The sequence below is a fragment of the Mytilus edulis genome, chromosome 11, assembly GCF_963676685.1.
Source record: "Mytilus edulis chromosome 11, xbMytEdul2.2, whole genome shotgun sequence".
Taxonomy (NCBI): domain Eukaryota; kingdom Metazoa; phylum Mollusca; class Bivalvia; order Mytilida; family Mytilidae; genus Mytilus; species Mytilus edulis.
In genome coordinates this window covers 10,506,681-10,530,198 of record NC_092354.1, presented here as the reverse complement: position 1 = coordinate 10,530,198, position 23,518 = coordinate 10,506,681, and the positions used below count along the sequence as shown (strand labels likewise).

The following is a 23,518-nucleotide window of genomic DNA, read 5'->3' as shown; positions in this document are numbered from 1 at the left end:
TATATATTCATAATTAATATTTCTAGGGTTATCTTTTATTCTAGCTAATTTGAGCTACGGTGATATAATAATTGAAGAATTGTTTTGAAAGGTTCCATAATATAACCACTGATAACTGTACTGCATTCCAATATTTACAATCGTGCGTTCCATAGGTATATCTTTATTATCTCCCTTTTAATTTTGTTTCGAGACGCACGTCACGTTAAGGTTGAATTAAGCTCGTTTACCTTTATCAGTCTAACAAAAGGTAAGGGTCTGTATTTTTTCAATTTGATAAAGTAATTTCTGTATTCGCTAAATCAAGATTTATTAAAAAAAATGTACATTTTAACCAAAATCACGTTCATCCGAAGTGCTTTGTTATATTGGATAATATATGGAAAGCCAATTTAACACTAATAAGTTATAAGAATCCCCCTACACATAGTTTTAACCATCAACTCGATGCACAATAAACATCCTAAATAAATGGGTTCTACTTAAAACTTTTTAACGCTTGTTCATAGGACGTAGTATGGTATACAATTGACCGCCCGTCCGCCGGCAACATGTCGGACATTAACTCAAAAACGTTTTTACCAATATTCATGAACATTTGTTGAATTGTTGATCATCTATTGACGTAAGCTCCTTTTTGTTTTTATACAACCGTAACATTTTTGCGGTTGTATATTGCTATCACGTTGTCGTCGTGGTCGTCAGCGTCGTCTGAAGACACTTGGTTTCCGGACAATAACTTGAGTATAAGTAAAAAGAAATCTATGAAATTTAAACACAAAGATTATAACCACAAAAGAAAGGTTGGGAGTGATTGATTTTGGTCTTAACAGTTTAAGACATACGGGCCAAAAATGGGCTCAAGTAAGCATTTTTCTCTAAAATTAATTATACCACAAGGTTCTATACCAGAAAAAGGGGAATGGGTTATGGCTCAAACTAAGGGGGAAAACAAGGGTGTTCTGGTTATTAAAGTACAATTACTCTTAAAAATTTGGAACTCCCTTACACTGTTTTAAATTATTAAATGGGTAATATTATGGTTGCAAATTTCATTGGAAATAAATTTGAATTGATATTTTGACCATATCTTGAGGGAAGAATTGTTTGTTTTTTTAAGAAAAAGGGGGGGGGGGGCGTAAACAGAAATTAGCAGGGGACAATTTTTTTTTAAGATTTCATAATTTAAAAAGAAATTTTTTGCCAAAAAAATCTGTTAGATTGGGGTAAAAAAAAATGGGGAATTTGTTTTTTTTGGGAGGGGTCAATTCTCAACAGCAAAGGATATTGCACAAAATAAAAAGAAGGGGTTAAATTTTTTAAATATTTTTTTTGTTGGAGAGTATATGGGGGGGGGGGGGTCAATTCGCAACAGCATGGTCAATGATGGTGTATAGTGCACAATAGCAAAAATTGAAAAAGAAATCGAATTATTAAAACAATTCTAAGTTTGACTACTATTCTGCGTCAGAAACCTATTATGTGTCAAATATTTAACATGTGTAATTACAATCCAAATTCAGACCTTTATCAAGCGCGAATATTGTGTCCATTTTTGTCCAACTGTTCAGTGTTAGACCTCTGCGGTCGTATCTATCTGCGCTCGGCGCAATTTATTATTTTTGTAAATTTCGGTTTTACTTTTGAGTTTTGGGGTTTTATTCAATAAAAAAGGGGGGATTTTCCAGTTTTCGGACAATAACTCAAAAACAATTTCACCAATTTGCAAGAAACATTGGCGAATTGTTTATTTCTATCAACATGAGCTCCCATTTAAATTTGATAAGTTTTATACTACAAGTTCCAAATTTACGGGGTTTTATTCATTACAAAAAGGGGGATTTTCCAGTTTTTGGACAATAACTCGAAAATGCTTTCAGAATTTTTTTATGGAACTTTGGTAAATTGTATATATATCTATTGTTGTAAGTTTCCTTTTGATTTTTATAAATCTTATACATTTTACGTTTCTGCGTTTTAAGATTTTATTTATAAAAAAAGGGCTGATTTTCAAGTTTTCGGGCAATATCCTTAAAGTGCTAAGAACAGTTGACATTAGACTTTGATGACTAATTTATATCTATTAAGATAACCTCCCTTTAGGTTTTTTTTATTATAAATGTCTGATATAACATTGAGAAGTTATTGAACTTTATTGAAAGAGTGACGGGTGTATCATGCGCTCATGGCTCAGCTGTTTATTATTGCACGTTTCCATTGTATATTTGTATAAATTAATACTATAACGTTGTGCACGATGTTCCTACACCACGACGTTACACTAAAAATGCTGCGTCAAAGAGGGTTTTTGACTTTGATTAATTTTTGCAAGTTTTATTCGTTTTTTTTTATATGTTGTTGGTTGATTCTGGTTCGGTTCTTTTTGTGATATCATTTTATCATAAATTACCTCAAGTTGTGGAAATCGATTTAATAATGTTTACCTTTTAAGTTATTTCACCTAAACATGCAGTGCTTACTGTCGCAAGTAATGTAGGAAGGAAAAATTGGACGGACGGAAGTACATGTATACGGTTTCCATAAATAATGTGCAAAACTTTTATCATATTAGGATGTTTAACTTTCATGGTGCATATCATCTGTTATTGTAAAATTTCTATATCTTAATTCAACCCCAATACAAATATATCTGACACTCTGCAAGTAAATCGAAACATTTTTAACCTTGATTAATTTGAATAGAATTGTATTTTCCTTGGCACATAATTTGTCGAAATACACCCCTTCAATTTCTAGAATCTTGGCTTGAGAATTATTTTCCAAGTCTACTAAAGTTGCTTGCTTAAATTGTTTAACTTCTGATATACATTTTAAAATATAGTAATCTACTCCTGAATTGTCCGTAAAAACGGCTAATATAATCCCGGGTTTTATTAATTCAATGAAACGGTTTTCGTCGCTGTTTTGGATTTGTCTTTCAATTACCTCAATTTCATGCACAAGTTAATATTGACGAAAAGTTCCGGCTTCGCTAGTACATGTAGTACAGGAATTACTTTCAGTTATAACATGAATAGCAGGACAAATTGCGAAGTAAAACATTCCGTGGACTTGTATTAAAAGTCTTTTAATATAATTGGTGAATGCACCTTAATGAAGTGACGACTTTAAATGATCTATTTCGTAGTCCTTCCGCAACATAAATTAAAATTCGCATTTTACATTTAGAGGATTGTCTTGGTGTTTCCAATTTGTCTTTGCAAAAGTTGAACGAAGTTCATGTAATGAGATTTAATTTCCCTTTTCACGATTCTTTTTAATAAATCGATAAAAGCTATAAACGATCAATAAAAATTGCAAAATTTAACCTGTGTCGAATCTATGTCCCGGCCGGAGATTATACATGTAGCAACATGCACTATTCTTTTTTTTTCGGCAGCCATCAACATCTTACCAAATTTCACCAAACGATTTGTTTTAATGATCATGATTTAATTGAAACTATAGGACATGTAACGTCGGAAATTAGCGTTTTTCGGATTTTTCGACGTTTCGACAAAATGGCTACCGTTTTGTAATGTGTTGAAAAAAAATTTATTCCTTTAAGACCCAAATATGTAGTTAATAAGAAAAGAACTTTGGCATTTTGTACTCTTCGTGTATCTAACTTTTGTTTTGATCAATTATAAATAACTTATTGAAATATCAGTTAAAAAATACGCGTCAACTGCTTTGAAAAATGAAATATCAACTTGGACAAAATGGCTACCGCTTGAAAAACGACTGTGTAGAGAAGATTTTATAAAATCTGCAATATTTGAACTCACGAACAATGAGGCAAATATTTGTACTTTTGGTAGATGTTATTATTGTCTTACTCTTTTTATTCGTTTTCCGCTATATCTACTTATAAAATTCACTTTCAGTCGTTAAGTTACCGAAAAACGCCGTTGGACATTTTTCTTATTCCAGCTTAAAAAGACAAATCCCTCTATTGTTTATGCGCATATACAAGCGCAACAGTACTATGCCGTCAGCGGTTTATGACGTCGCGGTTTCCGCGAACTGGAAACGTTTATTAGAGTTATTCCTCTTTGAGCCGACGGAGAGAGTGACAATCGTTTTGATAGGTTAATTTTCCGAGAAAAAAAATGAAAATTGTTTTTATATAATAAACATGTCCCAGAATTGGATAAAATATGAGAATGAAAAGAGAGTCAACTATACAGCAATCTAACAACAACAAATACACAAAACTGACTGCAAAGAAACGATACAGAATCTGGATCTCGACAGAAAGATGAACCAATAAAATTATAATATAATACTTTTTTCCTTAATTTTCTATATGTATAGACTTTCGTAGGTTCTTAATTATATCGATATTTTACAAATCATTAAGAAAGTACTAAAATCATCAATCATTCTGAACATGTCCTCAAAATTCAATGTATCTTTAGCAATAGGTACATAACGTGCCTATATATATATGGATATGGCAAATTGCACTGACGTATTTTGAATGTGTACGGCACTTACATTTTTACATGAATATAATAATTAGATTTCTGATAAACACCAACAAAACAGTAACCTAACGACGTATACATGTAAAACAAAGTACATCTAGAGAAGTTAACATAAAAGCTTCTAACATTCTAGGTTTTTTTATATGACCATTCCGAGTTTGTTCCGATTTACCAAATTTGATATTTATGTGCAAGGTGCGCAATTTTTGTATGAAAAAAACATAATCGTGTCTGTGTTAAAAAGTTGTCGGAATGAAGAATTACAGAGGAATGCATATGGAAAAAAATCAACTAAAAGGAGATTTGAGAAAAGAGGTCGGACTAGGTTTTATCCATACTCACGGTATGACATCTGTATGAGTATACTTAGACTGAGTTTCTAGCAACATTACGGAATATTTCGACATTCATTGATGCCTAAGGACGAATGATCAAAACAGATATGATGTTAATTAGACCCCGTTAACACTTGCACGGAATTGAAATAAAATCTATCTCTGAAGAGCATCTCTCGTTTTCGATCTTTTAAGAACTTGTGCGTTTACGTTTAGTGTACATTGCATATCTAAAATAATCGGTCTAACCAATTATCGGTCGATAACAAAAAATCGTAGAAAATTGAATAAGGAAATATTTGGTTCATGAGATAATTATATGCTTCTGCATTTATTAATTTTATTTTTGATTAACATGTCATAAGTAATCATAAACAAAGAATTGTCAGAAAAAAATTACTTATAACGGAAGATGAGTAATTTACAGAAAATAAAAAATAATAATGAATAAATACAATTGAAAAGATATTTTTTATACGACCGCAAATTTTGAAAAAATTTTCGTCGTATATTGCTATCACGTTGGCGTCGGCGTCGTCGTCGTCGTCGTCGTCGTCGTCCGGCGTCCGAATACTTTTAGTTTTCGCACTCTAACTTTAGTAAAAGTGAATGGAAATCTATGAAATTTTAACACAAGGTTTATGACCACAAAAGGAAGGTTGGTATTGATTTTGGGAGTTTTGGTCCCAACATTTTAGGAATTAGGGGCCAAAAAGGGCCAAAATAAGCATTTTCTTGGTTTTCGCACTATAACTTTAGTTTAAGTTAATAGAAATCTATGAAATTTTGACACAAGGTTTATGACCACAAAAGAACGGTTGGGATTGATTTTGGGAGTTTTGGTCTCAACAGTTTAGGAATTAGGGGCCAAAAAAGGGCCCAAATAAGCATTATTCTTGGTTTTCGCACAATAACATTAGTTTAAGTAAATAGAAATCAATGAAATTTAAACACAATGTTAATGACTACAAAAGGAAGGTTGGTATTGATTTTGGGAGTTTAGGTCTCAACAGTTTAGGAATTAGGGGCCAAAAAGGGACCCAAATAAGCATTTTTCTTGGTTTTCGCACCATAACGTTAGTATAAGTAAATAGAAATCTATGAAATTTAAACACAAGGTTTATGACCATAAAAGAAAGGTTGGGTTTGATTTTGGGAGTTTTGGTCCCAACATAATAAGGGGCCCAAAGGGTCCAAAATTAAACTTTTGTTTGATTTCATCAAAATTGAATAATTGGGGTTCTTTGATATGCTGAATCTAACTGTCATGACTGTGTATGTAGATTCTTAACCTTTGGTCCCGTTTTCAAATTGGTCTACATTAAGGTCCAAAGGGTCCAAAATTAAACTTAGTCTGATTTTAACAAAAATTGAAATCTTGAAGTTCTTTGATATGATGAATCCAAAAATGTACTTAGATTTTTTATTATGGGCCCAGTTTTCAAGTTGGTCCAAATCAGGATCTAAAATTATTATATTAAGTATTGTGCAATAGCAAGTCTTTTCAATTGCACAGTATTGCGCAATGGCAAGAAATATCTAATTGCACAATATTGTGAAATATCAATTTTTTTTTAAATTAGAGTTATCTTTCTTTGTCCAGAATAGTAAGCAAGAAATATCTAATTGCAAAATATTGTGCAATAGCAAGATTTTTTTTTAATTGGAGTTATCTTTCTTTGTCCAGAATCAACTTAAATCTTTGTTATATACAATATACAATGTATATTCACTTTTTACTACCAACTGATAAATTAAAATAATCTTTACCATTCAGTGATAACAAGCAGTTTTTTTACATCTTAATATTTTATGATGTATTTAAATGAGTAGTTATTGTTGCAAACTCCATTAGAAATTTTAATTGAGATTAGTTTTGGAATAAGGGAAAGGGGGATGTGATTAAAAAAATTGGGTTCAATTTTTCTCATTTGAAATTTCATAAATAAAAAAGAAAATTTCTTCAAACATTTTTTTGAGAGGATTAATATTCAACAGCATAGTGAATTGCTCTAAGAGAAACAAAAATTTTAAGTTCATTAGAACACATTCATTCTGTGTCAGAAACCTATGCTGTGTCAACTATTTAATCACAATCCAAATTTAGAGCTGAATCCAGCTTGAATATTGTGTCCATACTTGCCCTAACCGTTCAGGGTTCAACCTCTGCGGTCGTATAAAGCTACGCCCTGCGGAGCATCTGGTTAAAAGGTGCACCGAATACCACACGTATAGTAAGCGAATATGGAACGAATAAGTAACAGGGCATCAGTTGAGCACTGAAACGAGTATTTACGCCTTAGTATAGGGTTATTTTACCTCTTAAAACCAATATATAGCATCAGAGGCAAGAAAAAAAAATGGAAAAGATTTGTTTAAAAAGGTGTTACCTTTAACAAACATATTGTAAGCGAATAAGTAGCAGGTCATCGGTCTAGCGCTAAAACTGGTACATACACGGTAATAAGTATGTTTCACTTTTAAGAACCCATACCTAACACCAGAGACAAGAAAACAATTGAAAAGATTTGTTTTGTAATAGGTGCAACGTATTTCAACGTATAAGCAAATAAGGAACGAATAAGTAATGGTATCAGTCGAGCGCTGAAACGGGTTCTGTCTCAACTCAGGAGTCGGTAATTAAGAGGTTGTTGTTTGTAAAAGAACTACATCTATTAGTTTTTCATTAATTTTGTTTTGTTTATTTCTAGTTTTAATTGTGTTACATTTGTCCTTTCGGGACCTTTTGTAGTTGTTTATGCGGTATGGGATTTGCTCAATGTTGTAGGCCGTACTTTGACCCATAGTTAATAATTTCCTGTGTCAATTGGTCACTTGTGGAGAATTGTGTTATTTGCAATCATACCACATCTTCTTTTTTTATTTATATATTTTCAGAAGAATGACGCAAAAAACGTCGAATATATTTATTTGGTTTTTATTATCTCTATGGCACGTTCTGTCAAATCATTTGAGAATAAACACTGAAATCAGCTTTTTTTAAGAACATTTTTAAACTGACCATGCGCAGATTTATTTTCATATTAAATTACATAAAACACTTGGAATTTTATATCGATTGATTGATTGAAAAGTCGATCGCGATGTATATAAAACGTTTTCACTTGAAGAAAAATCGGTCTTTTAAAACTACAGCTGGAGATGGAATGTTTACGTCCGATTGAAGATCAATCTTTCTCATTTTTGCAATACTAAAGATCGGCGATCTCAGAAATGATCGATCTTTATTGTTAGTAGGAACGGAGTCTTATATTTCTAATGATTTTAAGTAATTATCATCAAAATAAAAAGGAACAACATTCTTAAACGAAATTAAAATTCATGATATATACCTGAAGCTAAATTCTGTCTTGTCTTTCAGATATACTTTGATTGAACAATGATATTATATAAAAATGTCTTCACTATTTTAAAAAGAATTTCTGTTAAACACATAAGCACTATGAATAACCTGAAATGAAATGTTCATAGAAGCATTCGTGTGTACATTTGTACAACGCATTGTTTTCCAACCACCGCATTTATATTACGTGTCTGTGATTATATACTGACTTAAAACTAAGTACGTCTATCATGTGTAGATTAATGTGAATTTATCGTAGTTTAAAACAAACAAACAACAAATCAGCAAATAACGAGAACTGTGTTGTCCCTAATTTGTAAGAATATGGCCTAAACCGGCCGAACGTCTTTCGACGTTGCTTTTAGAATTGGCGCAATATGTTCCCGCCAATTCAAATTGTTACCCCCTTTTTAGAAATATCTCTTTTTCCATTACGGTGACCCCATCTTTTTATTTCCTTATTTTGTTTAGATATAAACAACGCATATTCTATTGAAGACTCATGGAGAAATTATTGGTCAATTTTTTTTAAACTTAATTTTTTTATAGCTATTTCACAATAAAAAAAGGCGGGAAAACTATTATAGCAACTTATCATTATCATTTTCCACTCAGAAAATGGTGATTTTATTAAAATAGTTTGTATTAACAACTAGGTTAACAAAACAGACAAGTTTTATGGATACGGACTTTAAAACAAATATTACACTGCTATTGAGTAGAAGTCCCAATTTCCAAATTCCGTGAAATAGATGGCGTTTTAAATAGAAAACGAGGTCGGTGACCCCATTTTTTTATTTGCTTATTTTAAAGCTTTTACCTAGCCTAAAGTAAAAATAAAATATAAAGAAGATATTATTGGTAGATCTGAATAACGTTGGACATCCGTTTTTTTCACATAGCTTTGTTATTTTAATCCTCAAATATACTAGATATTACTTAGTATATGATCAAGAGCTATAAAAACATAATTTAAAACATATATTGAATTTGTTTTAATAGTGGTTCGTGTTTGCTAACATTTTTATTTTGTTTTGCGGAGGAAATTTCGAAGATTGTGTTGCAAATCCTAGGGGTTGTAGGAACAGCGTGCGTAACGTTTATACATTTATTTCCAGTACCTGAGGGAAATATGAAGATTTGTTCACCCAAGAAAAAATATATTTCACGAGGGCATCGCCCGAGGGAAATATGACTCTCCGAAGGTGAACAAATCTTCATATCTCCCGAATCCAAGGTATGGTATGAGTGGCAATGAGACAACTCTCCATCCAAATAACAATTTATAAAAGTAAACCATTATAGTCAATGTATGAATGTTTTATTCTACTGCCTATACTTTTTTTTACTTCTGAATATACAATAAACATAACGTTGTTTTCTTGTTCGTTTTGTTTTATAACTAAACACAACACACACAATGATAATCTGTACCGATTAAAAGTTAATTTATTTTTTAGATTTGTCTGTCTGTCTGACATTTTTTGACTGATATATGGTAATGTCAATGTATGTAGTTGCATTTTAACTAAGTAATACTTAAATTTTATCATTTTTAGGTTGGCTGAGTGGACAAGAAGGTGCATAGCATTAGAAAAGATTAAATCGTGGAAATAAAGTGTACTCCGTTACAATCTCTGTTATTCTAACCTGACGAGACAATTCTAAGATGTTTTGCAGTGGTCTTGGTAGACAGGAGAGGACGGGAACAGGTAGATTACCGGAAACGAAAAATAAAGACATTTTAACTGTTATCTCCCCTGACAAACCTACAGACAATTTAGCGACGTTACACGGCGGACAGGACAAAACAGACCATGAACAACCTACAGACAATTTAGCGATGTTACACTGTGGACAGGACAAGAGAGAAACAAATATGGTTTCTGATACTGAAAATATACTAACAATCATCCCTTTTGACCAGACTAGTAGCGACCAACTGATGAACGATGCATGTCAGACTAGGCAGAAGGTTGATGCTGGTAATATAAGTGATAAAGAATGTCTTGGTAATGTTTGTGGTAAACAGTGCCAGGGAAAGGCGTGTAAATTATGTAATAAAGGATTTCGTAAACCTCGGGTCTTAAAGAGTCGCATTATAAAACCTAAAGGCTATGAACGTTTTAAATGTGGAATGTGTGGCGTGGATTTCAGTAAGAATAAATACCTACAGCAACACATGGGGATACACACTGTTGATAAACCTTATAGATGTGACGTTTGTGGCTCAGTATTTCGCATGTCAAATCTCTTACAAAAACACACAAGAACTCATACGGGTGATAAACCATACAAATGTGATATATGTGATAAGGCATTTAGACAGAGTTCTCACATGCGGACCCACATGAGAACACATACAGGTGAAAAACCGTGTAAAATATGTAAATGTGATGTATGTGAAAAGGAATTTAGTCAGCGTCCTGACTTAACGAGACATATGAGAACACATACTGGTGATAGACCTCATCACTGTGAAATATGTGATAAAACGTTCACTAGGAAGGAACACTTACGACTACACATGAGAATACATACTGGCGATCAACCGTTTACGTGTAATGTATGTGGTAGAGGTTTTAATTATAAAATCGACGTTGAACGACACGCAAGCAGGCATTCTAAATGTGTTGAAAGACCTTATAAATGTGATATTTGTGAAAAAGATTTTATTCGGAAACATAACTTACAGAATCACATGAGAATACATACAGGAGAAACCCCATATGAATGTGAAACATGTGGTCAAGCATTTAGCCTTTCAATTTTCTATGCCAGACATATGACAAAGCATAGAACTGAGAAGGACAAATTAGTTTAGTTCAAAATAAGCAAAATAAGGGATTCCTAAGGCTGCCATTCATGCCATTCTTACCTATATTTCTAAGGGAGGAAACTCTGAACCTTTTGTATGGCCTTATCTGACAAGTCGTATTAACCATTATATTATATATTTGATATATATAGTGTTTAATAAATAGAAAATCATCATTTAACTTTGATGGTAGGGGTTAATGCCAGCCTTTTTCGCTAAATATAATGCCAGCTTTTTTCGCTAAAATATATTCTGATTAATGTTTTCGTTATTAAAATTAATGATAAGTTCTTAAAAATATATCAATTAGCTTGCGTGCTTCGAAATTAATTTATATAGGAAATAAAAGAATGCCACTGAACACCAACCTGCGAAGTTAAAATCGTCGTTTCCTTCGAAAAAAGACGCATATAACAGACACTTAGATACACGCACGAATTGACATTTTTAGACACAAAACAGAGGGTCAAAAGATCCCAGAGTGACAGTCAAACTCATAGATCGAAAACAAACTAACAACGCCATGGCTTACGAATAAAAGACAACCAGACAAACAATAGTATACACGACACAACACTGAAAACTAAAGAAGAAGCCTCATCAGCCCACCAAAAAACTGGGGGTGACCTCACGTGTTCTGGAAGGGTAAGCCGATCCTGCTCCACATGTATGTGGCACCCGTCGTGTTACTCATGTTCTTACGAACCCGACATATTATAAAATAGACCACATACACACACCCGAACTACCACTCGGAGGCAGTATAAGATAGAGCACATACACAAACCAGAATTACCACTTGGAGACAGTATAAGATAGAGCACATACACATACCCGAATTACCACTCGGAGAGTCGGACAGTATAATATAGAGCACATACACAAACCCGAATTACCACTCGGAGACAGTATAAAATAGAGCACATACACAAACCCGAATTACCACTCGGTGACAGTATAAGATAGAGCACATACACATACCCGAATTACCAGTCGGAGACAGTATAAGATAGAGCACATACACATACCCGAATTACCACTCGGAGACAGTATAAGATAGAGCACATACACATACCCGAATTACCACTCAGAGACAGTATAATATAGAGCACATACACACACCCGAATTACCACTCGGAGACGGTATAATATAGAGCACATACACACACCCGAATTACCACTTGGAGACAGTATAAGATAGAGCACATACATACACCCGAATTACTTGTACCACTCGGAGACAGTATAAAATAGAGCACATACACACACCCGAATTACCACTTGGAGGCAGTATAAGATAGTCCACATACACACACCAGAATTACCACTCGGAGACAGTATAAGATAGAGCACATACACTCACCAGAATTACCACTGGGAGACAGTATAAGATAGATCACATACACACTCGAATTACCAGTCAGAGACAGTATAATATAGAGCACATTCACATACCCGAATTACCACTCGGAGACAGTATAAAATAGAGCACATACACATTCCCGAATTACCACTCGGAGACAGTATAAAATAGAGCACATTCACATACCCGAATTACCACTAGAAGACAGTATAAAATAGAGCACATACACATACCCGAATTACCACTCGGAGACAGTATAAGATAGAGCACATTCACACACCCGAATTACCACTCGGAGACAGTATAAGATAGAGCACATACACACACCCGAATTACCACTTGGAGGCAGTATAAGATAGTCCACATACACACACCAGAATTACCACACGTGTGTCTATTCAATACGCCAAGCTCTATCTTGGCCCGAGTGTAGCAAGTATAGACAGGTATCTATTCAATACACCAAGCTCTATTTTGTCCGAGTGTAACAAGTAGACATGTGTCTATTCAATACGCCAAGCTCTATCTTGTCCCGTGTGTAGCAAGTGGACAGGTATTGATTCAATACGCCAAGCTCTATCTTTTCCCGAATGTAGCAAGTAGACCGTTATCAATTCAATGCCCCAAGCTATATCTTGTTCCGTGTGTAGCAAATATAGACGGTTATCTATTCAATACAACAAGCTATATCTTGCCTGAGTACTAGTATAACAAGTATACATGTGGGTATCTATTCAATATACCAAGCTCTATCTTGTTATGAGTGTAAAAAGTAGACGGGTATCTATTCAATACGCCAAGCTCCATCTTGTGACGTCCCAAGTGTAGCAAGTAGACCAGTATATATTCAATACACCAAGCTTTATCTTGTGACGTGTGTATCAAGTAGACAAGTATCTATTCAAATACGTCAAGCTCTATCTTGTACTGAGTGTAACAAGCTGGCAAGTATCTATTCAATACGAAGTACTGTAGACAAGTATTTGTATTATTCAATTCGTCGAGATCTATCCTTGTCCAGAGTATAATATGTAGACCGGAATATATTCAATACGCTACGCCAGTGGCGGATGCAGGAATTTTCGAAAGGGGGGGTGCTAGCCCAGGGCAAAAGGGGGGGGGGTGCAGGGGGGGTGCAAACATATGTCCCGATTCAAATGCATTGATCGGCCAAAACAAAGGGGGGGTGCGGACCCCCGGAACCCCCCCTCTGGATCCGCCACTGCGCTACGCTCTATCTTGTCACAAGAGTATCAAGTAGACGGGTATCTATTCAATACGACAAGATCTATCTTGCACGAGTGCAACAAGTTATAAGTCGAGAAGTATTAATTTAATACGCCAAGTTTCACCGTGTCCCGCCTGAAATAAAAAGACATGATTCTATTCAATAAGCTCCGTCTTGTCCAGAGTTTGATTGAATAGACAACTTTCGAGTTCGATGCATTTCCGTCAAAAAACTCTGGTTTTAGTGAATAAACTCATCATAGATACCAGGACTAAATTTTGTATATACGCCAGACGTGCGTTGATTTGTGCGTTTAGGGGCGTCGTCACTTCCATTCCGATGTTGAGCGAGTGGTTGGAAAACTATAATTCTATATTGTACGAATTATTCGGTAAATTCATTTCTCAAAATTGACAATCAGCACTGCTGTCATTAGAGAATTGGCATTAATTACCTACAGAACAACCATTATTTCTAGTTTGTCCTGCACAATGACGATCACTAAGACGCTTGATGAACGTAAATAGTGCAGGGATACAGGCTATCTCCTCTATCCCGTAAATGACGTCATAAAGGCGCGCATAAATGACGAGTTTTTCCGGTGACGGATGAACTCGAAAGTGGTCTATTCAGCATTAAGTATCAACCATGATCAACAGTAAAAAAAATCACAAAAATACTGAACGCCGAGGAAAATTTATAACGGAAAGTCCCTAATTAAATGTAGCAAAATCTTCTTTACTTACCAAAAAAAGCATAAATTATCATAATTCTGCTTTGAATACCAAAAGAAAACCCTCATTGAGATTAGAAAAATATATAACAAAAGCCATCCACTCGTGTGGTTCCTAATTTGAAATCGACATGGGAATATGTATCGGGCATCAGTTAGTGTTTTTAAAAATCTACACGGTTACTTTTAATAACAAACAAAGGACTTACTACAAAACACACAAACCTACATTTGACCATGTACAGTGACACTGTAAAGAGAAATCCATGTGCATGTTGTACAAGCTCTAATTGAAAAAGACATTACATACGGTTCAATTACAGAGGGTAGTAAAGGGTTGTTTTCGTGCAACGTGTTTTGCCGTTTTTATTTCACGTGCAGCCGTTTTTATTTTGCGTTCTCCCGTGCAGATACCTTCTCTCCCTATTTACGCCACTCATTACAAACTAGTTTCAATCAGTTAAAATGCTATCCACAACTCGTGTTAGCGACACTTTTCCAAAGAAGAATTCTCTGTATTACGATTTTTGCAATCGTGCGTTCCATAGTTATATCTTTATTATCTCCCTTTGAATTCTGTTTAGAGACGCACGTCAAGTAACTGTGAAATAAAGCTTGTTTACCTTTACTTGTCAAACAGAACGTAAGTTTTTATATTTATTGCATTTTAATATTACAATTTCTATATGTACTGAACCGCAAATAATAATAATAATGTGTATTTTAAACGAAAATCGAAACAATCGATGAAAGTTGTACAAAGTATGGAAAGCCTATTTAACATTAATAAATTTTCAAGATTTTCCCTGCAGTTTTTACCATAAACTCGATATACAATAAATATTTAAAAGTTAATACATCCTGATATTTGAAGACTTATTTTTATAACAGTGATCAACCATTTAACTTCAAAAGTGGGGAGTATTTTTTGTTTTTTTTTGTTTAGAAAAACTTTTCGCTCAGAATTTAAAACACGTTTTTTTCAACGATATCAATCAAGTTATTCTTTTTTAAAAAATTTTAATTTAATACTTTAAGGTATGGCATGTATGGGAAAAATCTGTTTCAGAATAATTTTTTTTGTTACATACATGTACTTCAGACTGTACTTGATCACATGAATTTTTTTTCATCAAACTGGGGTTCAGAATATTGTTTTAAGGTAAATTGGGTGTCTAGATTATTTTCCATAGAATTTTTTAATAATTTGCCAAAATGTAGTTTATATCATGCTTTTAAAAACAAAATTATAAAAAGAATAGGTCACTGGGCTTATTTTCATGCTACAGGGTGTTCAAAATTGACAGATTTTGTATAGATTATGCATGGAAACCCCATTTTTTTTTGCAAAAAAACATTAACTACACCATAGAATTTTGAGATAACATATGAGAAGATAGCTTTAATAGTATGCTTTCATTTAAGAAAAAGAAAAAAAATGGGGTTACAGGACCCGTTTCCTGCTACATTATGAAATAGGTAAATAGTCCGGCCGATTGGTGCAGATATAGAGCAGAATTGCTCACTTGATGAGGAAAGCATGAAACTCTGCATAGTAGTTTTTGGTTATATATCCTTTGATTTCAGCTATGGACCCACTCTGAAAAATCCAATATGGCTGCCATTTTCAAGATGGCTGAAAAACGGTATAAAATTCAAGATTGTCCTAAAAGTATTCTATATAATTTCGGAAATTAAAGTAATGATTCTTTAAAAATGGACTTTATGTTCTTGAATTTGTTATCAATTAATTCAAAAGTATAAAACAAATAATTTGGGTATTTCTATAACACATAAGTTGCAAATATAGCTGCATATACAAAAACAAATAGTGAAATTCAAAATGTTAGTCGATATCATAATGTTACATGTTATTGTAATTGTTCTTTAAACGCTTTCAGTTTTAATGGTTGGAATGAAATAGGTTGAAACGAGTCGATTGACGTTAATATAGGTCGGATAAATGTGATGGAATAGTAGGTAACTCATCTGAACTTTGAGGCAGTGCCAAGGGCACCTTGTCTCGTGTCTCTTCAATGCCACGTCTTACGTCACTTATCGCGTTTGCATCTGCCGTACCCACTACATCGTCAAATTATTCTATGTAATCAATAGGTGTACCTTTCTTTAGGCGGATTAGACGATTGCCATCATTTAAAATGGTTAAGGGGCAACTATTTCCTTTTCCAACTACGTACGTAACCAATTTGCAACATTTCAGCGAGCATGGTCCTAAAATGCACTCCTGGTCGGCACTTTTATTAGTCTTAATGGTAACAGTCATGTTTGAATTTGGTGGAACTGTGATGGTTCGTTTTATGCAAACTAGCTGAGTTAAAATCTCGTTTCCACTATTAACAAATGACGCATTTATCTCTTTATTGTTAATGGTAATTGTGGGACTACTCAGGTTTATCACTGCGATCAGTGTGTCCAAAATAACTAGCCTAAGTATAACATCGTCTGTTAATGGCTCTTTGCACACATCCCATTGTATGTTTACTCTATTAATGTCGAGAGTCGTTCCTTATAATCTTCTAAATAACAAGCTGTTAACCTCACCACATAGCCTTACGTTCTCCAAATCTCAATTTTCTACCGGAATTAATTTCTCATTTACTAATGTTATCATTGCAGCAGTGTCCACAATCATGCTCACATTCTGGTCATGTGTAGTACCTCGTACTACTAAGGTCTTTCAAATGGTTCGTCTGATGACAATATTGGACGAGGCAGTGGGCCTCTGTTCGATTGTGTGATAGGATGATGTTTCATTGCCAATAGACTTTGGAATCTGAGTTGTCCTACTGGCCCGACCCTTTGCTCCATTGTTGAGGTTACACTTTGATTTGCTCCGTATCCTGGTGAAGGTGACCGTTGTCTGAAATATTCGGGATTTCTGGAGTTTGTCCATGGAGATGCTTATCGTTGTCTTTAGGGACTATATGATCTCTAGCTTAGTGGGGGTGTTACTGATCGATAGGCATTAAGCTTGGATGTACTTCTATCTGCCGATTTACCGCGATTGTATTGCTCAATAGATCTTCCACGTTTATATTGATCAGGTGATTTTCCATTGAACTGGTGATCTTCCATGATATTTTTATCAGAAGAACCGAGATTATATTGATCGGCCAATCCATTGTGAGGTTATGCAACTCATAATCCAAAGGACTGCTCATATTTTCTTTAACGGTGGTCGATGGTCATAATTGGCACTTTTTTATCCATATATCGCCATCTGGTTTGCTTTTGAGGTTTTCACGTGTTTTAACGCCTTGTTGACTGTTTCCATGTTCCTCTCTATTACATGCCTTGAAGATTCTTTGTCTTTACATCCTCGACGGAATGTTTTGGTTGCAATCTGGTTTGATCGTCTTCCTTGCTGAAGCGCTGCTCCAAATGAATGCTTTTTAAGGCCTTGGAATCATCATCTGTATTTACCATGCGAGCGTACTCAAAGCCAACATCGGCCTGGCAATCTGGGGCCTACACACATTTTTCCTGATTTCCCATTGTCATCTACCGGCAGTTCGTTCAAATTGGTAAATGAGCGCCTCCCAAGAGATGGATCCTCTTCAATTGAGTTTTTAAATTTGTGGCAGCTGTGGGCTTCGGCCCCGGTCCCTTGCTCAAAGATTTTCTTGCCACATGGTATTTTCTCTCTCCAGTGAAGAGTCTGAAGAAGAGGTGTTGTCACACTCTTTTTCTTTCCTCTGCCCTTTCCTGGATCGGTCAATAGAGCCAACTTGATGTTATGGGAAGCATATAAGGGCTCCAGAAGCGGACGAGGTTGTCATAATTGGAGTGATAAATGTGGGATTTGCCATTGACTCGACGGGGATGATACCGTAAGTAGGCACTGCATTCAACATTGGAGAAACTTGATAGAACTCATTTGCAGCTAATTGTTTCTGTAATGGTGTGCTGATCTAAACCAAATATTATTGACTCTTAGTAGATGGTTAGTGTGCATAAAAAGACACATAAGCCTTTTGCTGGTATCCTTGATTAGTACTAGAGGTTTATAGTATGTTCTTAAATGGAGATTGTTGTTGAATAATTTGAACTGTCTCATGCAGGGCCAAGGGCCCTGACATAGGACTTTTGACTTAAGGCGAAGACACCTTCAACAGAGTTGGCACGGTTTATGGTTCATTCGAACTACAATTGTGGAAAGACCCACGGCATGGGTTTTGATGTGTACTTTTGGTAAACTTGCGTTGTACTGGCTAAGGTCAAATTTTGGCTTAGATGATGTGTCCATTGCAGTGAATATTAACTTCTTTATTTCGATTGTCCACTGATTCATTCACAACAGATGCCAGTTGTTGGAAGGTACCCTGCTGTTCAAATGCACTTTGCAATAGAACTGTGTCTCCTTCCTCAGTTGTTGTCAGCTTGTCCATTCGTCTCACCACAACATTGAATACCTTATTGGTCTGACCATCAATTCCGCCAAGCAATTATTACTAGCCTTGTGGTCTATCCTGTCTTCAGACTGCTGAAGTTGCTGAGACATTGCTTTCACCTGTTTGTTATTGATATTCATTGTCTCTTTCTGTTCAGCTTGAAACGTAATGAGACCAACACATATTTTATATATTCGCGCTGCGCTCTGTTTTATATTGTGGTAAATATCAACTGTTCTTTTAGCATTTGATTTTCTATCTGTTAAATATTCTTGGTACAATTGTTTAATAGTCATTTCTGAGCTGTCCTCTGTTAAAGCGTCTTCAGCTGAGGGTTTCTCAATATCACTTAGTGATTTAGTTTCTGCCATTTTAATGTTCTTGTCCTTCTTGTCCTCAATTCCTGCCATTTCACTGATATGTGTTTAACTGATTCTCAATTCAGTTTAATGTCTCAAATTGCAAAATATTGCGACCAAGAGATAACATAGGCACTGATTAATATCTTAAGGCAGATAAATCCCAAATTACAGCTTTTATGTGTGACCCAAAACAACAAATAGTGCAGCTTTTAATGAAAGCTACTACTGCAGCTTTTTATGAAAGCTACTACTTTGTGTATGAAATGACAAGCAAGGCAAAATCAGAAAGGACAGAACTGGGACAGATACCAAATGACACTATACATCAATAAAATGCTTATATTCAGGTCAATTCTCAATAATGAATATTTGCTTATTTTTCAAGGCGGCCATTTTGAAAATAGCCGCCATTTTGTATTTCAAAAATAGAACAAAACAAAATCTTGCTAAGTACACCAAGTCATTCAAATATGTTGATTTGTGTGCACCCAGCACCAAATCCACTGTGGTTTGTGCAATACTGGAAAATATTTTAGAACATACGGCAGCCATCTTGAAATAGGCCGCCATATTGAATTTTGAGGATGGGTCCATAGCTAATATTGCTCAGTACACAAAAATGTACCATCATGCAAAAACTGGTGCTTTCCTCATTATTTGAGCAATTTTTTCATCGATCGGCCGGACTAAAATTCTTAACACATTCTGAAAATACCTCTATCTGAATTATCTGCCCTTGTATTTGAGTTGCCGCCACTTATGTGGCAAAGTTAGAAAAATTAAATCAATCAAAAGTTTTTTGTTTTTTTGAAAAAAACAAACCATAAATATGATAAAACATGTCATTTCTATTTTGAAGTGAAAGTTCTAACACATGAATTACCTACTACTCTAAAAATTTTAACATTCTATTAAAGATATATACCTTGTTTTCTGGTATTTTCAAATCCAAGATGGAGGAAGACACCCTATCTACCTTAAAATCCATTTTCGTAATACTTAGATTTTATCATTTTTAGATAATATGGCTGAATTGTGTTTCAAAGAGCAAGAGTGGACAAGAATATGCATAACATTAGCATATTAGTAAAAGTTTTAATTCTGACCTGGCTAGGAATATAGCAGGCACCACTATACAATCTTGGTTATTCTTACCTGACTTTATAGTTAAAGGATATTAAGCAGTGGTCATTGTGAACAGGAAAGAACAGGAACAGATAGATTTTAAGAAACGTAAAATAAAGAGATGTTAACAGTTATCTCCCCTGACAAACCTACAGACAATTTAGAGACATTCCTCGATGGACAGGACAAGACAGAAACAAATATGGTTTCTGATACTGAAATATCTTATGAACAACCTTCAGACATTTTAAAGACGTTCCACGGCGGACAGGACAAGACAGAAACAAAAATGGTTTCTTACAATGAAAAGAAAAATAAACTAACATGCATCCCTCTTGAAAGTCTTCATCAGACTAGTACGGACCAACTGATGAACGATGCATACCAGACATGCCAGACTAGGCAGAAGGTTGATGCTGGTAAAATGAGTGGTAAAGAATGTGACGGTAATGTTTGTGGTAAACAGTACAAGGGAAAGGCGTGTAAATTATGTAATAAAGGAGTTCGTAAACCTCGGGTCTTAAGGAGCCGCATTATAAAACCTAAAGGCTATAAACCTTTCAAATGTGGAGTCTGTGAAGTAGATTTCACTAGGAAGGAACACTTAGAAATGCACATGAGAACACATACTGGTGATAAACCATACACATGTTATTTATGTGAAAATACTTATAGTCGGGGTCATCACTTACGGCGTCATATGAGATCTCATACTGGTGATAAACCATACAAATGTGATATATGTGATAAGGCATTTAGTCAGTCTCATCACATGCGAAGACACATGCAAACACATACAGATGAAAAACCGTGTAAAATATGTAAATGTGATTTATGTGAAAAGGAATTTAGTCAGCAATCTCACCTAAGTAGACACATGAGAACACATACTGGTGATAAACCTTATCAATGTGATGTGTGTGATAAAGCTTTCTGTAGGAAGGAACACTTACAATCACACATGAGAACACATACTGGTGATAAACCGTTTGCTTGTGATATCTGTGGTAGAGGTTTTACTAGTCAAAACGACAGACGAAGGCATTTAAAACATAATGCGCATGATGACGGACCTTATAAATGTGATATTTGTGATAAAGATTTTATTCGGAAACGAAATTTACAAGAACACATGAGAACACATACGGGAGAAAAAGCATATATGTGTGAGATATGTGGTCAAACATTTAGCATGTCAATTGTGTATGCTACACACGTGACTAAACATAATGCTGAGAAGGTCAAACTTTTTTGTAGTTGAAAATAGATGAGAAATTCATATAGCCATGCTAGGTGATACTCCATCCTACATGAATATATATTTTTAAAGGAGGAAATTCTACAAAAGTTACATTTTTGTATGGACTTACCTTAATAAACGTTTGAAAAATAATTCAAGTTATTTTTATACGACCGCAAAAATTGAAATTTTTTTAGTCGTATATTGGTATCACGTTCAATGGCGTCGTCGTCGTCCGAATACGTTTTCGCACTCTTACTTTAGTTTAAGTCAATAGAAATCTATGAAATTTGAACATAAGGTTTATGACCACAATAGGAAGGTTGGGATTGATTTTGGAAGTTTTTGTCCCATCAGTTTTGGAATAAGAGGCCAAATAAGCATTATTCTTGGTTTTCTGGTTTTCGCACAATAACTTTATAGAAAACTGCAAATATAAGTAAAAGTCAATTGAAATCAATGAAATTTTAACTCAAGGTTTATGAACAAAAAAGGAAGGCTGGATTGATTTTGGGAGTTGAAGTCTCAACAATTTAGGAATAAGGGGCTAAAAAGGGGCCCAAATATAGCTCTTTTTTTTTGAGAGCCCAGGTGGTCGTGTGGTCTAGCGGGACGGCTGCAGTGCAGGCGATTTGGTGTCACGATATCACAGTAGCATGGGTTCGAATCCCGGCGAGGGAAGAACCATAAATTTGCGAAAGCAAATTTACAGATCTAACATTGTTGGGTTGATGTTTAGACGAGTTGTATATATATATATATATATATGTAGGACTCAAATCTATGGTGGGTTCCAAATCTATGGCAGATTCCTAATCTATGGTAAATGTGACGTCATGTCATCCCAAATCTATGGCAAGATTTTTTACAACCTAATCTATGGCAAGTTGTGTTGTTTCCAAATCTATTGCAAATTTTGTGCAAATAGAAAACAATGCAGTACTGTACATTTTCGACCAATGACTTGTCTTAAGCAAGTCGAAATTTACGACAACGGGAGCATGTCTATAAACATTTGTTAAATAAACATTCCATAATGGTCAACCAAAAAAAATCATCATTGAAATGATAAATTCATATACCTTAATACAGACTAAAGATTAAAATGTTGTGCTCTGTAAAAATAAACATTTATTAATCTGTGCATGGTACCTGTTTAACTCATTCATTAAACCAACTAATAAGTCCTTTAACAAACAAAAAGGCCGCTTTTTATAAAAACAAAAATTAAAAAAGTAACAAATAAAATGAACAGTTTGAATTTTCAAATAATATTTATTTCAGCGATACCGTAAATCCATCTTTTTATTCGATGATGGATCATGATGATTTAAATCAAATTTGTATCTGTTAATTTTATCTTTCACTTTATAAACTGTGCCAGCCGTAGACAGTAAACTACTGCTAAAACTCCTTTTCTAAAATATGCGGTACTGAAAACAGCGGTACCCTTTTTCAGCACGGACTTCGGTTGGTACTGCATATTTTGTCCCTCTTCAGGATAATAGGTGACATCTTCCTTTAAACCACCCAGATGAAACCACCCACAAATTGTTGTCTGGGAAATACCTTCATCTTGAATAGTGTTAAAATCTATGGGTTCCGCCATCGTAAGTGGCGGCAAGGATGTAATATGGCGGCGTTATTCAATTGTGACGTTATATGTTACTCTTTCCCCCAAATCTGCCATAGATTTGGAAAAAACAAAAATTTGCCATAGATTTGAGTTGTTTGGCGTTTGTCACGTCACATTTGCCATAAATTAGGAATCTGCCATAGATTTGGAACCCGCCATAGATTTGAGTCCTACATATATATTCATTATATAACTAAAAAGCCATCTGGACAACATGCATTCCAACGTTTTTATTTTGTTTTACGTCTTTGAGTGTGTAACGTTAGGTGACACCAGTATCGTGCGACGTTTCAATATATATTATTTATTTACTAAAAAGGGTGAACAAATATTTCGCTTCAATGGGCTTTGACAATTTTAATTTTCTCTAAAATGGGTTAAAATTCTGGCACTCAAATGGGTTCTGCTTTGG

General features: G+C 34.6%; 1 protein-coding gene across 1 annotated transcript; it reads left to right on the top strand.

Annotated features, from left to right (window-relative positions):
- Positions 1-162: 162 nt before the first annotated feature.
- LOC139493968 (zinc finger protein 271-like) lies at positions 163-21,624 on the top strand. The gene is made up of 3 exons (XM_071282136.1): positions 163-250; positions 9,749-11,012; positions 20,345-21,624. Exons 2-3 carry the CDS (start codon positions 9,859-9,861, stop codon positions 21,489-21,491), a joined length of 2,301 nt encoding a protein of 766 aa, XP_071138237.1. The 5' UTR covers positions 163-250; positions 9,749-9,858; the 3' UTR covers positions 21,492-21,624.
- Positions 21,625-23,518: the final 1,894 nt, after the last annotated feature.